At 39.6% G+C, this 17,414-nt stretch overlaps 2 protein-coding genes across 2 annotated transcripts; both read left to right on the top strand.

Annotated features, from left to right (window-relative positions):
• Positions 1 to 316: 316 nt before the first annotated feature.
• LOC148700532 (uncharacterized) lies at positions 317 to 3,946 on the top strand (the record flags this gene model as incomplete). Its single annotated transcript, XM_089926793.1, has 6 exons — positions 317 to 849; positions 966 to 990; positions 1,067 to 1,233; positions 1,651 to 1,702; positions 2,102 to 2,347; positions 2,976 to 3,946. Coding segments are annotated over 6 exons (1,287 nt in total), but the record flags the coding sequence as incomplete, so codon positions are not given.
• Positions 3,947 to 7,017: 3,071 nt separating this feature from the next.
• On the top strand, positions 7,018 to 15,357 carry LOC113461809 (BTB/POZ domain and ankyrin repeat-containing protein NPR1-like). The gene is made up of 4 exons (XM_088707978.2): positions 7,018 to 8,947; positions 10,497 to 11,244; positions 13,092 to 13,292; positions 14,922 to 15,357. The coding sequence occupies exons 1-4, from the start codon at positions 8,402 to 8,404 to the stop codon at positions 15,146 to 15,148; spliced, it is 1,722 nt and encodes a 573-aa protein (XP_088564104.2). The 5' UTR covers positions 7,018 to 8,401; the 3' UTR covers positions 15,149 to 15,357.
• Positions 15,358 to 17,414: the final 2,057 nt, after the last annotated feature.

Here is a 17,414-nt window from a genome sequence, read left to right as displayed (position 1 = left end):
TATTTTGGGAATAATTTTTCTAGCGCATGAAAAAATGACTTATCATCATTTTAGATGGGCAAAACTTTCTCTATTTTATGTAAAAATAATTTATTTTTTAAAGAAGTATAACGATGCGAATAAGTAGTCAATAAAAAAATTGATTAATTTTTTTATAATATTCATCTACCAAATAACAGGCCCTTTTGGTTTTATTGGAAGAAACGCGGGCTACCGAGCCAAATATTAAAACTCACGCATATATATATATATATATATATATTATTTTTAAAAAAAAAATCTTTGGAACCGCTCCCTCCTTCCGTTTCTTTCCTTCTTCCCTGTTCCCTCTACCCTTTTCATCCAATACAAACCCAAAAATACAATTTTTTTCTTGAACTTCTTTTCTCTTCGTAGATGCCATGGAACTCGAGGCCGAGGTCGGAAGAGGACCGGAGTTGGTGTTTGGGCCTTCCTCTCCTTGTGCCTCCTCGGCCCCATCAGCGATGATGCTGGGTGCGACGACTCCCGTGGGGATTTCAGGGTCTCTTTCGAAGTAACCGAGAAGAACCCCATCTTAGTCTGTCGCATCAGCGGCGGGGAAAAAGGGTTTTACCGGAATTCAGAGAAGGGCGAGCTCCGAGCTGGGGACCGGTTCTCCTTATCCCTAAAGAACCCTTCTTTCTTCGTTCCTAGGAGGAGCGAAGGAATGGAGGAGGCGGCGGAGGTGGAGAAAAGGGTCTTGGATGCGGTGGAGATGAGGGAGAGGAGGACTCTAGAGAGGAGAAAGGAGAAGGAGAGGAGGGCGAGGGCGGAGGCGCCTGGAGGCGAAGGAGATGAAGAAGACGCTAACGGAGGACTGAAACTAGAGCTAGGCTCCTCTTGACGTTTTCTAGATCGACCCCGTGAGAGGTTAGATTGCTTATTTGCTCAAGTGTTTGGGTTTTTTTTTAATATTTTTTAAATTTGTTTTGTATCAATTAAAGCTCAAATTTTGTGTTTATCCCGCTGGTTCCCATCTGGTATCCGGCCTTATGAGTTCCAGGAGAATGCTTGTGATTAGCTAATTTGAATTCCATGATTCGAGTTTGGATTCTTGGCGAGAGGTCATGAATTCGATAATTACCCAAAGCAAAAGATTCGTCCCATTGGAGGTTGGAATTGGTTCCTTGAGGATCCAGGAGGGGATGGTGATGATGATGAACTTACCCATGAAGCAACTTGCCCAATGAGGAAAGTTAGGAGAATGCAGACGTGTGTTTAGTTTCATATCGGTTATTCGTTGGGTAGATCTTGGATAATTATGCAGGATAAAGAAAATCCAAATAATATCTTATGGCTAGCCTTTTTGGGTGAGGTCCTTAGTTGTTACGAATGGTATTACAGCGGACTCGGTTCGTAATTTATGTGGACTAGGAGGCACTGCAGCACAGATTCATTGAGGTTGACCACATGCTAATTGTGGTATTTGTGATTAGATTTGAATGAATGTGAACGTTTGACGAGGACGTCGGGACTTGAACGAAGGAAATATGTGAGCACGCATGCGGACGTGTGTTTAGTCCCACATCGATTATTCGTTAGGTAGATTTTGAGTATTTATATAAGATCAAAGAACCCAAATAATATCTTATGGCTAGTCATTTTGGGTGAGGTTCTGAGTTGTTACAGAGGCGGAGGCAGCAAAGACGAAAATTGGAACGGGGAGAGTAAGGAAGAGAAGGTATTGGTTGCAAAATTTGGAAGTTGTAAGAGACCTAACTACCATACCAGATCTAAAGATGCTGAAAAAGGTGCAGTGATGCTTTAGGTGGTAGGCATTAGGGGTGGCAAAATATGACCTGACCCGCCAACCCGACCCGTGTTCGACCCGCCATAAACAGGTTTGGGTTTGGCCTAAATAGGTTCGGGTCGTAAACAGGTTGACCCGTTTAACCTATTTATTAATTGGGTCGGGTACGGATTTTAGATATCTGACCCGCTTAACCCGTTTAACCCATTTAATATTTGTTGGATCAAATTTTCTGGCCCAAAAAAAGCCCGCACGCCGCTCGGCCCAATTTCACCGTGACCTCCTTTCTCCCTAGGGATTTTTCCGATTTTATTTCAATTTCACCCACAGTGTCCCTCTCCCGACTCCCGGTCTCCCCTCTCCTCCGCCCTCTTCGGATTCTTCACCTCCGCCCTCCCCTCGCCTCTCCTCCAGACCTCCGCCTCCGCCCTCTCCGGATTCTTCGCCTCCACCCTCCCCTCGCCTCTCCTCCGGACCTCCGCCTCCGCCCTCTCCTCCCCCTTGCCGACTACTTCCGTCTTCTCGTCAACGGCGACGACAGCAGGGACCCGAGCAAGCCCACGGACTGCGATGGAGGTAACAACGCAGCAACTCAAGGGTTTCGCGATCCGGGGGACAGTCTCCATCTACTCGGCGAGATCGATCTCGTAACTCTAGAGCCGAGGCTTGGAGGGATCGTCGGGGTTCCAGGCTTCTAGTGGTAGATGGAGAAGGTCCTCATCCGCTTCGGCTGGGCGGACGGGGGCTCGGATTGGGAGGAGTGGGCCTACGCCGGGACCAGCCGCGCTGCCGTGGACGAGGCGACAATGGGGAGCGGCGGACTGGTCGGGAGAAGGCAGCGGGCGGCGGCGATGGGGAGCGGCGGACGGGTCGGGAGAAGGCAGCGGGTGGCGGTGATGGGGAGCGGCGGATGGGTCGGGACTCGGGAGAAGCCAGCGGGCGGCGGCGATGGGGAACGGCAGATGGGTCGGGAGAAGCCGAGAAGGCAGCGGGTTAAAAAGGTCCTCTTTTATTTTAAGTATTTTATTTTTGGTTATTTACAGTAATATTTAGTTAAACGGATAAGCATAAACCAACCCGACCTGTTAAATCCACCTGTTTAATAAACAGGTTAAACGGGTCGGGTCGGGTGACCTGTTTATTAAACAGGTCGGATTCAGGTTGTAATTTTTGATCTGTTTAATAAACAGGTCAGGTTCAGATTTATACTTTTCTGACCTGTTTAACATCTGACCTGACCCGTTTATGCTTGACCCGACCCGATTGCCACCATAGTAGGCATCCTGCATTGCTGAAAGATGTCAAAGCTCAAAAAGATGAACATATTGAAGGGGATGAAGAAGATGAGACTTTAGGAGGTTTTATCATTGATAATGACGAGGAGGAGGAAGGAGACGAAGAAGAATCACTGGCAGAAGATTTGGAGGAACGGTACAAGTTCTTAGATTCTTTGCCTCGTGAAGTTTGAGTGGGTGAGTACTGAGCTAAGCAAGTTCTTAGATTCTTTTGTGTCACATATTATTGTGTAACCATGTTCTCAAATTAGGCAATCTTGCATTATTCATTTATAGTATGTATTACTAGAATTTAAGTGCTACATACTAGTTAGTGAACTGCAAGTACTTCAGATAATGTCATACATGGATCTTATAATCAAATGATTGCTGTATTTTCTTTTCAGGTTCTATTTCCTGGGGTGCCCAAACTATAAAATTCACCCTTTTGGTAGAAAACTTATGAATATATCATTTACCATGGCATTTGACCCATATAGACCGAGCTTGTTGAGTTAAAAAAAAAAGAAACCTCAAATTTTCATTTGTCACTTCTATACCAACCTAATTTTATTCTAGGATATCTTTATGACATCTGACAACATCCCTCTTGATCTGGTACTGTGGTTATGGGGGTTGGATAAGGCACTTACAGAGAGTTTGCAGCTGCATCAATTGAGAAATGGTGCAACTTGTTCGTCATATGGCCCCATCACATCTGCTACCTATGTACACTATGCTGTTGCCTTAAATTTAGTTTGATCCATCAACTTATAAGCATCATTCAGATTTCTCTGATCAAGGATTGAATAGTCTCATGGTAGGATTAGATATATAGACATGTTCATGTCCTTTAGTTTGTGGTTTTATAATGTGAAATTAGATCAATTTTTAATGACCAAGCCCTAGATTTGTTTTATAAGATTGAATAGATTGACATTTCGGTATACATGATGATAGGTGTATTTATTTGGTGAAATTGAATCCATTAACAGGCCTTGATTTTAGTTCATTTTCACTTAAATTTATGTGCTTGTGCATGCGTTAGTGTTAGAAACTTGGTTTAAATGCGAAACTCTGTTTATTCGAGTACACCTCCAATTACATTTTTTAAGATTGAATATTGGCATAAAGCCCAGCATCAACAACGCATTACTCCAGGACCTCACAAGTGAAGAAGAAACTCGAGTGGTGTAAGCAGGCTGAAAAAGGTAGACGCTTGGACCCAGCAGACTTCTCCTTCTGCTTTGTGTAGCCTTTTTGCTAGTGATGCAGCTCACTATGCTCATGCGAGAACAGTATGAGCAGCCGATTTACCAAGAAAACAAAAAGATAGATGCTCTTTCTCGTAGATGCCTCTTATGCTGAGTTCCTCTGCTTCAACTATGTCAGGCCTGTTTTCCCATGCAAGGGAACATAAGGAAAACCTTGGTCCCTGTTTCTCTCTTTCACCTCCTACATGGGGGAGGTCAAGAAGGCAGACCTTTGCAAATAAACTTTGTACATAAAACCTCAGGCTTCCTCCTGCTTTACATCAAAAGGATTGAATATTGGCATGTACATCTATATGCGATGATACTTATGCTTATTTTGTGGAACTGAATCCAAGTTTATAAGGAAACCTTCTTTTAAGTTCAACTATCTTAAATCCATATACATGTTCAGTAACTAGTGAATATGCAGGTCTTATAGATTAGACTGTTTTATTCTGTGCAAAATGAATCCAAATAGATAAGCAGGCCTATCTTGTTTGAATTCCTAGACTTATTCTATGTGCAAGTGGGTCTCATATTCAGAGCTCGAATTATTTTGTGAAACTCAATGTAGCTACATCAGTAGGCCTATTCTTTATTTCGTAGACTTGAATATATTCACATATGCAGTTCTTATGCTTACAGCTGGATTTATACTGTGAAATTGGGTATGAACTGCATGGTCAAAATTTGCTGGCTTTAGTGGAAGAATCGGATTCCCACTACGCATGCTGGTCTTCGTTTTACCTTTGCTTTTTTTTTTCGGAATATAAGAATATGTGCCAGTATGTGAGTTCTGGTTATTTGTTTTACATCTAACCTCAGAAGTATAGGCCTTGGCGGAACATATTTCTTTGGATTCAGGTGCCTTCATTACTTTGGGAGCACAATTATGCAGTTCTAAGCTTGCAAAATATGCCAATGAAATTGTGAGGATCCGTGCGGGCGTGTGTTTATTCTCACAAATAATCCAGGATCAAGGATCCTAATAATACCTTTCAACTAGCTATTTTGGATGAGATCCTGGGTTGTTGCAAATGGTATTAGAGCAGATCCGGCCGATAACCTATGTGGATTAAGAGACATTACAACACGGATCCATTGGGGCTGATCACGGACCGATCGTGGTGTTTGTGATTAGATTTGAATATATTTCAACCCTTAGCCTGATGAAGACGTCAGGACTTGAACGGGGAGAGTATGTGAGGATCCGTGCGGGCGTGTGTTTAGTTCCACATCGGTTATTCGCTGGGTAGATCTTGGGTACTTATACAGGATCAAAGAACCCAAGTAATACCTTCTGGCTAGCCATTTTGGATGAGATCCTGGGTTGTTACAAAAATAGTGGTTATCTACGACAACACCAGGACTATAAAGCATTTTAAGAGCAAATTAGGTAGACTGGTGTATTTAACAACAAATGCACTCATGTGGGTGTTGGTATTTATGTAATCTCTTCTATATTTTGTATCCACTGGGATGCTTACAATGTTTTATGTGCACAAATAAGAAAATATGTGAAGATATAGATGCAGATCGATAATCATATTCTGCAACTCTTCGAACTTCACAAGTAGAAGCTCTGTTTGTTTTCCAACTCTTGAGTGCTTTTATTCATTGCTTCCTCCAATTCGTTCTTGTAATGACCCCTTAGCAACCTTAACCTGATAATTAGATATAAAATAGTATGATGTGCATAACCAAGAAAAAACCTGCAACATATGATGTGCATAACAAAGGAAAAACCCACAAGACTGTTCATTTATGCACTGCATTGCTGTGATAAAAAATCTTAAAATTTAGTCCACTGCAAACCCAAGATGTTAATGAATTTGATGGCAAAAATGCTAAGATAATCCTACCTCAAAGTTTTGAACAATAGTAATATAAATTTGATGGTAAAAATGCTAAGATAATCCCAAACCATAATAACATGTTACAGTTGAAGTTCTAATTGTCTTTGAAGCCAGAAATGTGCTGTTGTTGTTCATTATTGTTATTTTGCATAAAAAGAAAATTGTAGTGAGAAATTCCTACATGTGTCAAACAATTGGCTTTAGTACCTTTCTCACATCATCATCCTTCGGAGGCAACTTTTCCTTTTAAATCTTGTTATTGAACACTTCATCTCTATCTACTTGAATCTCACCACCAATAATTCATAATCCTCTCTATGAAGCTTATCTACGGCAATATGGCATCTTTCATGCCACAATCCCTATTGGTTCAACAATCTCCATCCCTTAAAATGGGATCAGTTTATGAATAAGCAACCTTCTTAAGTAATAAAGTTAAAATATTTACAAAAAAAGAGAAAAAGAAGAGAAAAAGAGAAAGAGAGAAAATTGATTTTATTTTTCTATTCCAGCACATTCGATACATTTCAGAAGTTATATATATTCGTGTACAGACTCTATATAAGAAAAATAATATAAGCTGATATATGATCATGTTAATAAGAAAAATAATATTCGCTGATACAAAACTAACAAAATTATGCTAATAAAAAAAAATAATACTAACTGATACAGAATTATGATAATAAAAAATATTATAATTTGATACGTGATTTCTAAAATTATACTAACACAGCCAATCTCGCGGGGGCTCTGGAATCTATCTCGCCTCCCCGCATGCAAAACCCACGGATGTGGTCTCCACACGTGTCTGAATAAGGGTACGACATGTATGAAAGGAATGAATGTTCGTAGTACTGTCCCACTTAAAGGTCGCCACTTTTCTCCTCACCTGACAGCCACGTCATTGATTCCAATCGCTGGTGTTCCTCCGCACTTCACCTGCATCGTCCGGAAGCAGCGCCTGGTCATCGAAGATACCCGCGCTCAAACTTTCCACGGGTTTTCTGGTCATGCGATGTCCTGTTTGAAGACTTGAAGTCAATTCGAAGTCTTGAAGTCAATTCGAGATGGATTCCACAAACACTGCTTTAGAAGTCGGTTTATGGTTTCTTTGGTACAAAATTCAACACAATTTTCCTAGCCCTTTGGGGCACAATCAATTTTAAGATTTTTTCTAGTTATTATTGCAAATTGATGGCATTACTTAAATATTATTTAGTTTTACATTGAAGTTCCGTGCAAATCAATGTGGTTGGCTGATAGCTCGATTTGGTTTTATTGTGATTAACATGTCGCATGTGGGACGTAATAAGGATGGGCCTGTATGTTGTTACCTGTATATATCAAAAAGGAACATATATTATCAAATATATCCATCATTGTAGGAAAATGTGCCGATAGTTTTTTTGCTGTTTATAATCATGATTAACAACTTAGAATATCAGTTAAATCAATATCATGATCATCCAGTCTAGCTGCATAAAAATATGAATTATGTTGCTCCGAGGAGTAATTGGAACTTATATGTTCCAATTTCATGCATGAAAATGAATGCGATGATAGAACCAGTTAAGAAAATATGAGAAATGATCTATATCTATCATTTGTGCTTACTTGCTAAGTTGCATATTTTATTTTTTAAATATTTTTTATTTGTTTTAAAGCATTTGATATGCAAAAGTGTGGATAGGATGAAGTCCATTTACCACCAACATTGCACTTTCATTTTATACTTACTAATTAGTCAGAGAATATATCACATTAAATAAAATAATTGATTGAGCTACTTTCTTGGATAAAAAGTGCAATCTATCCAAAAAGCATCAGAATCTTACATGGCCTCCTTCTATATAGCAGAACATTTTGATGAAATGTTGTGGGTCAATTTGGTGATTGCCTCTTTATATTTTATCTTCTTATTTTGTTGGATGCATTTATCCTACATCAAGGTAGGAGCGGGCTTATCAAGCGAATGGGAGAAAAAAAAAAAAGTTATGAGAATAATTAGTTAAATACTTAAATAGGCTGACCCCTTTTCCGGGTGCCCATGCATGCACTATCGGTTCATCCTTCCCTCTTACGTTTTCTGTCCTTAGCTCTTTTCTTTCTCCGACCAAATAAATCCAAATCGTTTCCGTGCTCATTCTCTCCAATCTCCCCCAGTTTCCATTACCTTCCATCCCTCTCACTCGCTTCTCTTTTCCTCCTGTTCCATACAAATCTTCCGCTGTATAAACGCCGCACATGGAAGTGAGCCACCTCACCGCGGCGACGGCTTTCTCGGATTCCGACAACGGCAGCACCGTCTGCTTCAGCGACGCCATCCCCGCGGCGGCCTCGGTGGTGGAGTCCGCCACCGCCGACGTGGAAGCCCTCCGCCGCCTCTCCGACAACCTGGGCTCCCTCTTCCAGTCACCGGACTTCGACTTCTGCGCCGACGCCAGCATCGCCGTTGCCGGGAGCCCCCTGCGCGAGGTCCGCGCCCACCGCTGCGTGCTTTCCACCCGGAGCCCCTTCTTCCGGGAGGTGTTCGCGAGGCGGGAGAAGGGGGTGCCGGCGAAACTGGAGCTCAGGGAGCTGGTGAGGGACTTGGAGGTCGGGTACGAGGCCCTGGTGGCGGTTCTTGGGTACCTCTACCGCGGGCGGGTGGGCCCGCTTCCCAGGGGGTTTTGCTCGTGTGTCGACGAGGAGTGCTCCCACGAGGGCTGCCGGCCCGCCGTCGATTTCATGGTCCAGGTGCTCTATGCCTCCTTCACCTTCGAGATCTCCGAGCTGGTCAACCTCTTCCAGGTGAGGCCACAGAACTGGTTTGTTCGATCTTTCTCTGGCTTCTTTTCCCTGTTTTCTCGAAGTTTTTTCTTTTTTGTGTAGCTTCGAGCAAAAAGATGAGTTCTTGATTGGGTTCGGAGTCTGTTTTGGCTGGACATGGGTTCTCTAAATATTTGATCTTTACTTCTTGCGCTCGCAAGGTTCTCGGCTGTGTTAAGTAACGGTTTGCTTACAAATGAGTTCTTGATTCGAGTTTTAAGTTATCTTCCTGTTTTCTTGAAGTTTTGCTAGGCTTTAACTTTAGATTAATTGATTGTATGCTTTCTCTGTCGGGTCTGAGACGACCATGGAGTTATATTCTCTAAAATTTAATTTTTCTTTGCTCTACGCTTTTATTTACTTCTTGATTCTTTTGTGTGTTGGGCGGTTCGAGATTTTAAGCAATGTTTGCAAAAATGAGTTCTTGTTCTGATTTGCTTTCCCCCCCCCCCCCCCCCCCCCCCTCTATTTTCTTGATGTTCCCACTGTTTCTATGAAAATGTTGTCTTGAGAATGAGTTCTTGATTTGGTTTCGGTTGATTTTGGAGGCGGGTTGTCTTAAATTCGATCTTTGCTGCTTGCTGCTACTTGTCTTCCTTCTTTTCTTGATGTTTTAGTAGTTTTAAAATAATAGGTTAGCTTAAAAATGAATTCTGGATTGGGTTTGAGTTGAATTAGAAGGTGATTTATCTGAAAAACAATTATCTTTTTCTTAATTGGATTTTAGTAAACAGTGTTTAGATGGAAGATGATCTATTTACATCTTTGAGGATCGAAAGGAGGAGGTGGACATTGACTAACAATCTTTACAATGAATTGGAGAATGAACTTTATTGATAGTTCAATTTGTTTCAACTTTCATATTGCTTCATCATTTATATAAGCGCACTCCTAACACTGGTCACAACCAGCAAAGATTATGAAATTGGCATCGTGGCCCTGCAAACTTTCCTATCTGAGATATATGCTCTGTCACTGCAAAGTCTTCTTTCTTTTTCACAACTTGTATTTTTGTTTAGATCTTCTTTTTCTTGACCCTTCTACATCTGAACCCCTTATCAATCTGCATCCTCCTCAAATTAATTGATCAATACATTTGGATCTGAAGCTGATTGCAGGGCTGTTTGACATGGCAATATCGTCGCTTCTGGATTTAAGCTTGACCTTAAGGCAAGCTTTGCAAGCTCCAAATAATGTCCTTATGAACTTGTATTAGTGAAACCTATGTTGCAAGTATGTCTTAAAAGATATTGAAATGACGTTGTAATTTACTGAAGCTGCACTATTATATGGAAATTGCAAGTTTGGTTTTGACTAAGGTTCTAGTTTAGCAAAGCGTGTGTTGGGCCTTCCTGGGTGGGTTGAACTAGCTTAACCCTATTCCTGGAACGTAGGTTTCTTGATTGATTTTATTGTAGTGGTTAAGCTATTTTACAATGTCTATAAATTTGAGCAGTAGTTTCTCTTTTTGATTGTTGTTCAGGGCTTTGAGAAGATGGTAAGCTATCATCTTTTTTTTGTTTCATTGCAGAGACACCTTCTTGATATTCTTAAAAAGGTGGCTATAGATGATATACCAGTGATTCTAAATGTTGCGAATATGTGCAGTAAATCTTGTGCCAGATTGCTTACCAAATGCATCGAAATAGTAGCCAAGTCAGACCTGGATTTTATCACACTTGACAAGGCATTGCCTCCAGATATTGTCAAGCAAATAATGGATTTGCGTTTAAGTATTGGAATAGTTTGGCCTGAAATCAGTGGCTTTCCTAATAAACATGTCAAAAGTATACATAGAGCTCTTGATTCAGATGATGTTGAATTAGTCAGAATGCTGCTAACGGAGGGACACACCTCTTTAGATGATTCGTATGCACTGCATTATGCTGTAGCACATTGTGACTCAAAAATAACAACGGAGGTTCTGGATCTTGGACTTGCAGATGTTAATCACAGAAATCTGAGAGGTTATACCGTACTTCACATAGCTGCGATGCGTAGAGAACCACAAATTATTGTGTCCCTGCTAACAAAGGGAGCTAGACCATCTGATCTAACATTAGATGGAAGAAAAGCACTTGAAATCTCAAAGAGACTTACCAAGTCTGTGGATTACTATAGGTCTACTGAAGAAGGAAAGGCTTCTCCCAAGGATGGGTTGTGCATTGAAATATTAGAGCAAGCTGAAAGAAGGGACCCACTAATAGGAGAAGCTTCTGTTTCTCTTGCGATGGCAGGTGATGACCTACGTGGAAGATTATTGTACCTGGAGAACCGAGGTGATTTATTTTTCTGCCTGCATAATTGTTTTGCATTTTTATCCTTTGGGGAGGAGTTTTGCATTTTTATCTTATAACTGCAAACTTATGTTTTGATTGTACTCTATTAAATTGATACGCACACATTCATGTAAGTTGTTGCTTTCACATTGCATGTCATATAGGATATAGTACTAATATCTGTTATTTTTGTTAGGTAACATTGCAAGCAACCAGTATCTTATATTTCTCATCTGTATGATTCTGAAGATAAGTTAGCCAGATATTTTAGCTCTGTTTTCAGATTGTCAACTGAGGATTGGCAATCTTTGATCCTTGCAAACTACTGTTTGCAAGTCCCCGCACTAACTATACCGCATATGAATAACAAGAAATTCTTAAATCATATCTTGGAGCATAAAAAGTGAATTTTACATAAAGAAAATTGATCACCGATTACCGATTAAAACTAACAATATTTGTATGAACATGAAAAGTAGTGCAGTAGAACGATGGAGAGCAGCGTAAATTATGATGTTAGGTTGGTTTTTATTGATTGATGATGCACTTGATTATTCTTGTATAATTAGTTTACTAATAAAATGTCGAATTGCTTATGATTTCTATAGGAAATAGTTGTCAAATGTGTGGGTTAAGTGTGGGAATAAACATGCTTTAAGGTGAACAGTGTGATGGATCATACACTTAAGCTTTAGGTCTTGGTGTTTGGGTCAAGGATCCTGAGCGAAGCATTTTGTTTCTATGAACTTTGTGTATTATGGACCAAAGTATGAATACTAACAAAATCATTTTCATTTACATGATCAGGCAAAATTATGATATTTTAAAGAAAAAATGGCAGATTATGTAATAAACATATGGTACATAGGGTGGCTATAGTTTGGGTCAGGTCTAGGTTTGAATGGAGTTGATCTCGCATACACATAATCGAGTGCTTCACCCAAACCTGATCCAACTGGCTTGTGGGTTAATACTTTCCACCTTGAACATCTAATGCTCCATGAGCACTGCCTGACCCATCTGTATATACCTGGTAGACTCAACCCATAGTTGGATCTTAAAATTGAACATGATACTCAACAGTAAGTAACTAAAACTCTCCTATGATTTATATTATCAAAAATAGAAAGAAATATAAAACAAAGTATAAATCAGTTTGTAATTAAAATCACATGAACAAGCTCCTACTTATTAATTATAAAAGAAAACCTCTAATATCAAGCGATATTTTGAAGCATTAACAGGGGTGTTCTTTCCCAAAACAAACTTCTGAGAAGAGGAACAGAAAAAAAACTGCTATAGTCTTTTTTAGGCTTTAATGGATGCAGGGAGGCCATTTAAACATAAATCAAACCACATACTTATCATTGTATTTGAGAAATCATACACAAGACAATTTTGCTGTCTATCTATAAACTAGTGGGAAAGGTGAAACCTTCTCTCTCTCTCTCTCTCTCTCTCTTCCTCGATCTTATTTTTGTAAATGTCCCATCGCTGGCGATCAAATCAATTTTGAATAACAAAAAAGTGTGTTAGCTAGGAATTTGAACATCGTGAAGGATTAGTTATGGTGGAACCCTGTGACGGTAGTGGTCCAACATTGTGGTAATGTGGAAAAGAGTGAGTGATCCATCATTTGATTTGTCACCAAAGTGGCATCGTGGAACTACATGATGTGCTATGTTGTAGTAGATGGGGCGCAGGGGTCAATTGGGAAATGAGAACATATTAACAGGAGTAATGACTGCTGCAGAACTTCTCTAAGCATATAAAGGCATCAGCTATCTGCTGTTATTCAGGAATCCAATTTTGTGATATTTTTTAATGTTTGTTGCATGACCATGCAGTTGCTCTTGCAAGGGTTTTGTTCCCCATGGAGGCAAAAGTTGCCATGGATATTGCTCAAGTGGATGGCACTATGGAATTTACCCTAGGTTCTACTTCAAACCATACAACTACAAATCAGAGGACATCAGTGGTTTTAAATGAAACACCTTTCAGGATCAGGCAGGAGTACCTAGCTCGAATGATAGCACTCTCTAGAACAGGTACTTATATCAGCATCTTGATCCTTTTCTCAATATTCTTTCTGGTTTGATTCCTAGAAAGTAATGAAATTAGTAATTAATTTATGGTTATCTGGCTGACAACTGGTAACATAGTTGGCTGGTTCCTCAGCCCTAATGATTTGCCTGAGGTCCAGAGTTCAAATCCTGAGCATTGCTCTCTTAAAAAAAAGGATTCTTTGATAGGAAGAGGTGAAACAGTATATAGTTTACAGGTGCCACATTAGCTTTTAACATGTACTCTCTCTTTTTCATGCATACACCGTACAATAATGTGCCAACAAATATGTCACTTGTATAGAATTTGCCAACAAATATGTCACTTGTATAGATTTTGCCAACAAATATGTCACTGGTATAGATTTGTCGCCGAGAAACTTTCAATCAATAGAAGGAAAGCATAGGCCACACCCTGATATCCTAAGGGCATGGCTAAACTATAAGGAGGGTTACTACTCTCATGGTGAATGACATATAGGAATAGAAATTGTCCATTTTAGACCAGGTTGGCTGAGGCTGCCACATAGATCAGAATTTATCTTGGAGGGAAAGAATATAGACGATGCTCGACAATGAATGTTTTTTTTATTTTTTTCCCTGGAGAACTTGGACATCTTTAAAAGAATATAGGCAATTGTCATGGACAGACTAATCCAGGGCCATGTAATGTTAATCAGGAAGAAGGAGAATGTTGTCTTTAGTGTGTGACTACACTAAAGCTTCAGACTGGAGCTGCAGCTGTTAAAGCAAGCAGTTCTTTTGCACCATCATTTTCATGCTTAAACCAAAATCTTTTTTGATAACCTTTATTCAATCAACTGATCTGAATTGATAGTGTATTAAAATATATTTTAGATAATAGATGTTCACCAAATATCTTATTTCATATCCACACTTGATCTATTGGCAGAAGCGACTTAATAAGAGTATGTTATGTTCAATATGTCGTTTGTGTTCTTCAAAAGATAGAGTCTTATAAGTTTTGTAGGGGTTGAAAAAGGATTAAAACCAAGGAATGGTTTGACAAACTTATGAACTCATACCTCCGCTTGCCCGACTCTCTAAGAAATTAATTGAAAACAAAAAACACCCACAGATGTTTTAACATTTCATCACCACCGGACTCAGAGACAATAATTCAAACAAATTAGGATGATCTAGTTCTTTTTGAGTTGGAGTTTGAAACTGTATTCACATCACATAGAAGCTGAGGAACAAGTTTCTAGACCATTCCTCTGCCATCTTCCTGCGAGACAAACGGATAATGGACGTATAAACACATATACGTACAGACATAGATACACACATACATGTTCTACATACTTGCATGTATCTGTTTATTTTTTTATTACATTAATTTACACCATGATTTTATTTTGATTTTTCTATCATTCTAGGACCGAGAATAGATTAGAGTAGATTTCTTTTGGTGGTAAGGTCGGATCTGATACTGCAGCTTGTGCCAAGGGTCTGTTCTTAATGCATGAGTAGAGAATAAACAATTGTTCCTGGTCAAACACTCGCTGTAGAGTGCATAAAGCTTAACTGAATAATGGGGGAAAATAATCCTTTGATGAAACTAATGACGAGTTAAATAATGACGTTTGCCAGTGGAGCTTGGCAAGCGATTCTTCCGACGGTGCTCAGAGGTTCTTAACAAGATCATGGATGACGACTATACAGAGCTCACTTCTCTTGGGCAAGACGGCTCAGAAGAGAGAAGGAAGAGATACCTTGAACTGCAAGATGCACTGATAAAAGCGTTTAGTGAGGACAAGGAGGAATTTGATAGGTCTGCACGCTCATCTTCATCATCAAAATTGCGGTCGAGAAGATGATGGTGTTCATGTCGCACTGATCTTGTTTGTTATATTTGTAGTACTTTTCTTTGTTTTTTTTCTTTGAACCATGCTTGTTCATTGGCTTTTCTTGCCACGTGAAGGGGATTTTTTTTTTTTTCTTTGCCCTTTCCTGTATTCAAATAACTTGAGCCTTCGCTCAAATGTTGTAAATATATTTGTTCTCTAACTTTACTCACTTTTAGGTAGATTTGAGTAGTTACATATGAACCTCTACCCCCAGATTTGCACCTTGGGCTTCTGATTCTTTCTAAAATAACTGGGCTGGGAATGTTTGGTGGACAAGATTTGAACTGGCCCAACAAATATAACACCTATATTGAACTGGTCTGTCCTTTAGGCTGGCCCAAGGCGCTATAAAAGCACATCCGCAGCCTAATCAGAACCCAAACGCGTGGCAAGTGTCATTGCCAATTTTAAGCTGCTCTCTCTCTAAACGGGATGCGAAATTTTGAATTCAATCTGAATTTGATAAATAAAGATCCTCAAAGATTTGGTTATGTTATGTGAAATTGTAAATGGGTTATCAATCACATTATCCTTATCCTTCTTGCTTCTGAATACTTGTTATGTTTCATGAATCATGATTGCCTCATTTTGGCCACACTAATCCTCGGAAATCTTACATAAAACTAGCTTATATTTCTTGTCTGCCTCACATTGATCTTAGGAAATCTTAAACAAAATTTGTTCTCCAAATAGATCCTCCAATAGGTCGGCCTTGGCTGGGCTGCAGGTTTTATTACATCTGAAAATAATAATTAGATATGCTAATTAAATTATTGGACCATATTTGTGCAGGATTGGCTAAACGGGATCATTATCGAAAGTTACCGCATAGCTCGAATTATTATAGAAGAGTAATTTCAATAAAAATTGATAATAAGTCATCCAGATTTAATATACAAACTATTAACATGATTTATATTATAAAAAAGATTTACAAATCAGAATTTATATATTTTGATGGTTCTAACCTAATTATTAAGTATGTGATGGACACTCCTCATCACGATGTCCTATGTGACCGGAAACAAAGAAGGGGGACATTCTCAAGCGAACTTTCGCTAAAAAATCTTTTTTTTTACCCGCTAATCAATTTCCCGGATTAAGGGAGTTCGAGATGGTAGGTTTTGTTCCATATTACTTGTGACGAGAGATGGAAATGGCCAAGTTCTTACTCTACCCAGGGCAAGGCCAATCAGGAGGTTAGCAAAAAGTCGAGTACATAAATGTTCACCCTAACCAACTCTTGATCAACTAGGACAGCTGCACCACCGAGTCCTCATCAATGAAGGAATATCCAAGCCTTCATCTAAAGTAGATTGATATACATAATCCCAAGAAATCAGATGCACCTTTTTTATAATTACCATCAGAGAAAATTGGAATGTCTCCATGTAACCCATGTCCAACATTTTGTCAACTGACAAAAAGGGGGATCGAAAAAGAAGGGACCGGACATTCCTGCTGGTTCTTTTCTTCAAACTACTGCCTACAGGTCAAGATATGCCATTATCCAGCAACACTACATGCTTACCTCAGATACATGTTTAACTCAACTAAACATTAATTCCAAACTTTCATATTCATGCAATATTGTTGCTGCCTACCTAAATCTTAGGTTGCTGATGTGGACCATTTTCGTGAATCTGCAACATAATAGGAGAAGGGTTAGAGAACTTATCGAATTGGCTCCAATTGGACCCTCCGATGCTTAAACCAGAAAGGTTTTTTTAATGGAAAGTAAGGAAGAAGAGAAAAATGCCGGTATTCAGTAGTAGGGAATTAGACGTTAGGGCAATAGGACATTAGGAGATCTTACCTTATGCAGAGGGTCTGTGGGCTTATTTATATCTGGAATTCTGAATCTTATGGTTATGGGATCATATTCTAACAAACGTAGAATCATGTTGTAACAACCTGCTGATGTGGTGTAATAACCTAGGCACATGATGGAATTGTTGGACCATGTGTGTTCCTAGGTGAGGAGATCGAGCTATCTTCACTACAAGGGGATTTTGCTCGGCTCCGATTGAAAAATCCTTTGGTGCCCACACCAATGAAAAACTATGAGAACATTCTCTCCATCTATCACATACTTTTTCTCATATAAATCCTAAAGCATGTGTGGGAAACAAAGGAGAGGAATTCTCTTACTAACAAAACCCCTGTTGAACGGCGAGAAGGGAAAAAACATCCCAAGCACCGATATCTATCCCATTCCCTCGTCTCTCTATCTCAT

Source organism: Phoenix dactylifera, chromosome 12 (genome assembly GCF_051530095.1).
Source record: "Phoenix dactylifera cultivar Ajwa chromosome 12, Ajwa_hap1_PhDact_Kaust_v1.1, whole genome shotgun sequence".
NCBI classification, from domain to species: domain Eukaryota; kingdom Viridiplantae; phylum Streptophyta; class Magnoliopsida; order Arecales; family Arecaceae; genus Phoenix; species Phoenix dactylifera.
Note: the sequence above shows the minus strand (reverse complement) of the source record. Positions and strands in the feature narration are given on the sequence as shown.

Bases quoted from the DNA above. Each gene is read 5' to 3' on its own strand.
- LOC113461809 (XM_088707978.2), top strand. From the start codon at position 8,402: ATGGAAGTGAGCCACCTCACCGCGGCGACGGCTTTCTCGGATTCCGAC. The intron at 11,245-13,091 runs GTGATTTATTTT...ATGACCATGCAG, and splicing joins ATTGTACCTGGAGAACCGAG to TTGCTCTTGCAAGGGTTTTG. The intron at 13,293-14,921 runs GTACTTATATCA...GACGTTTGCCAG, and splicing joins GATAGCACTCTCTAGAACAG to TGGAGCTTGGCAAGCGATTC.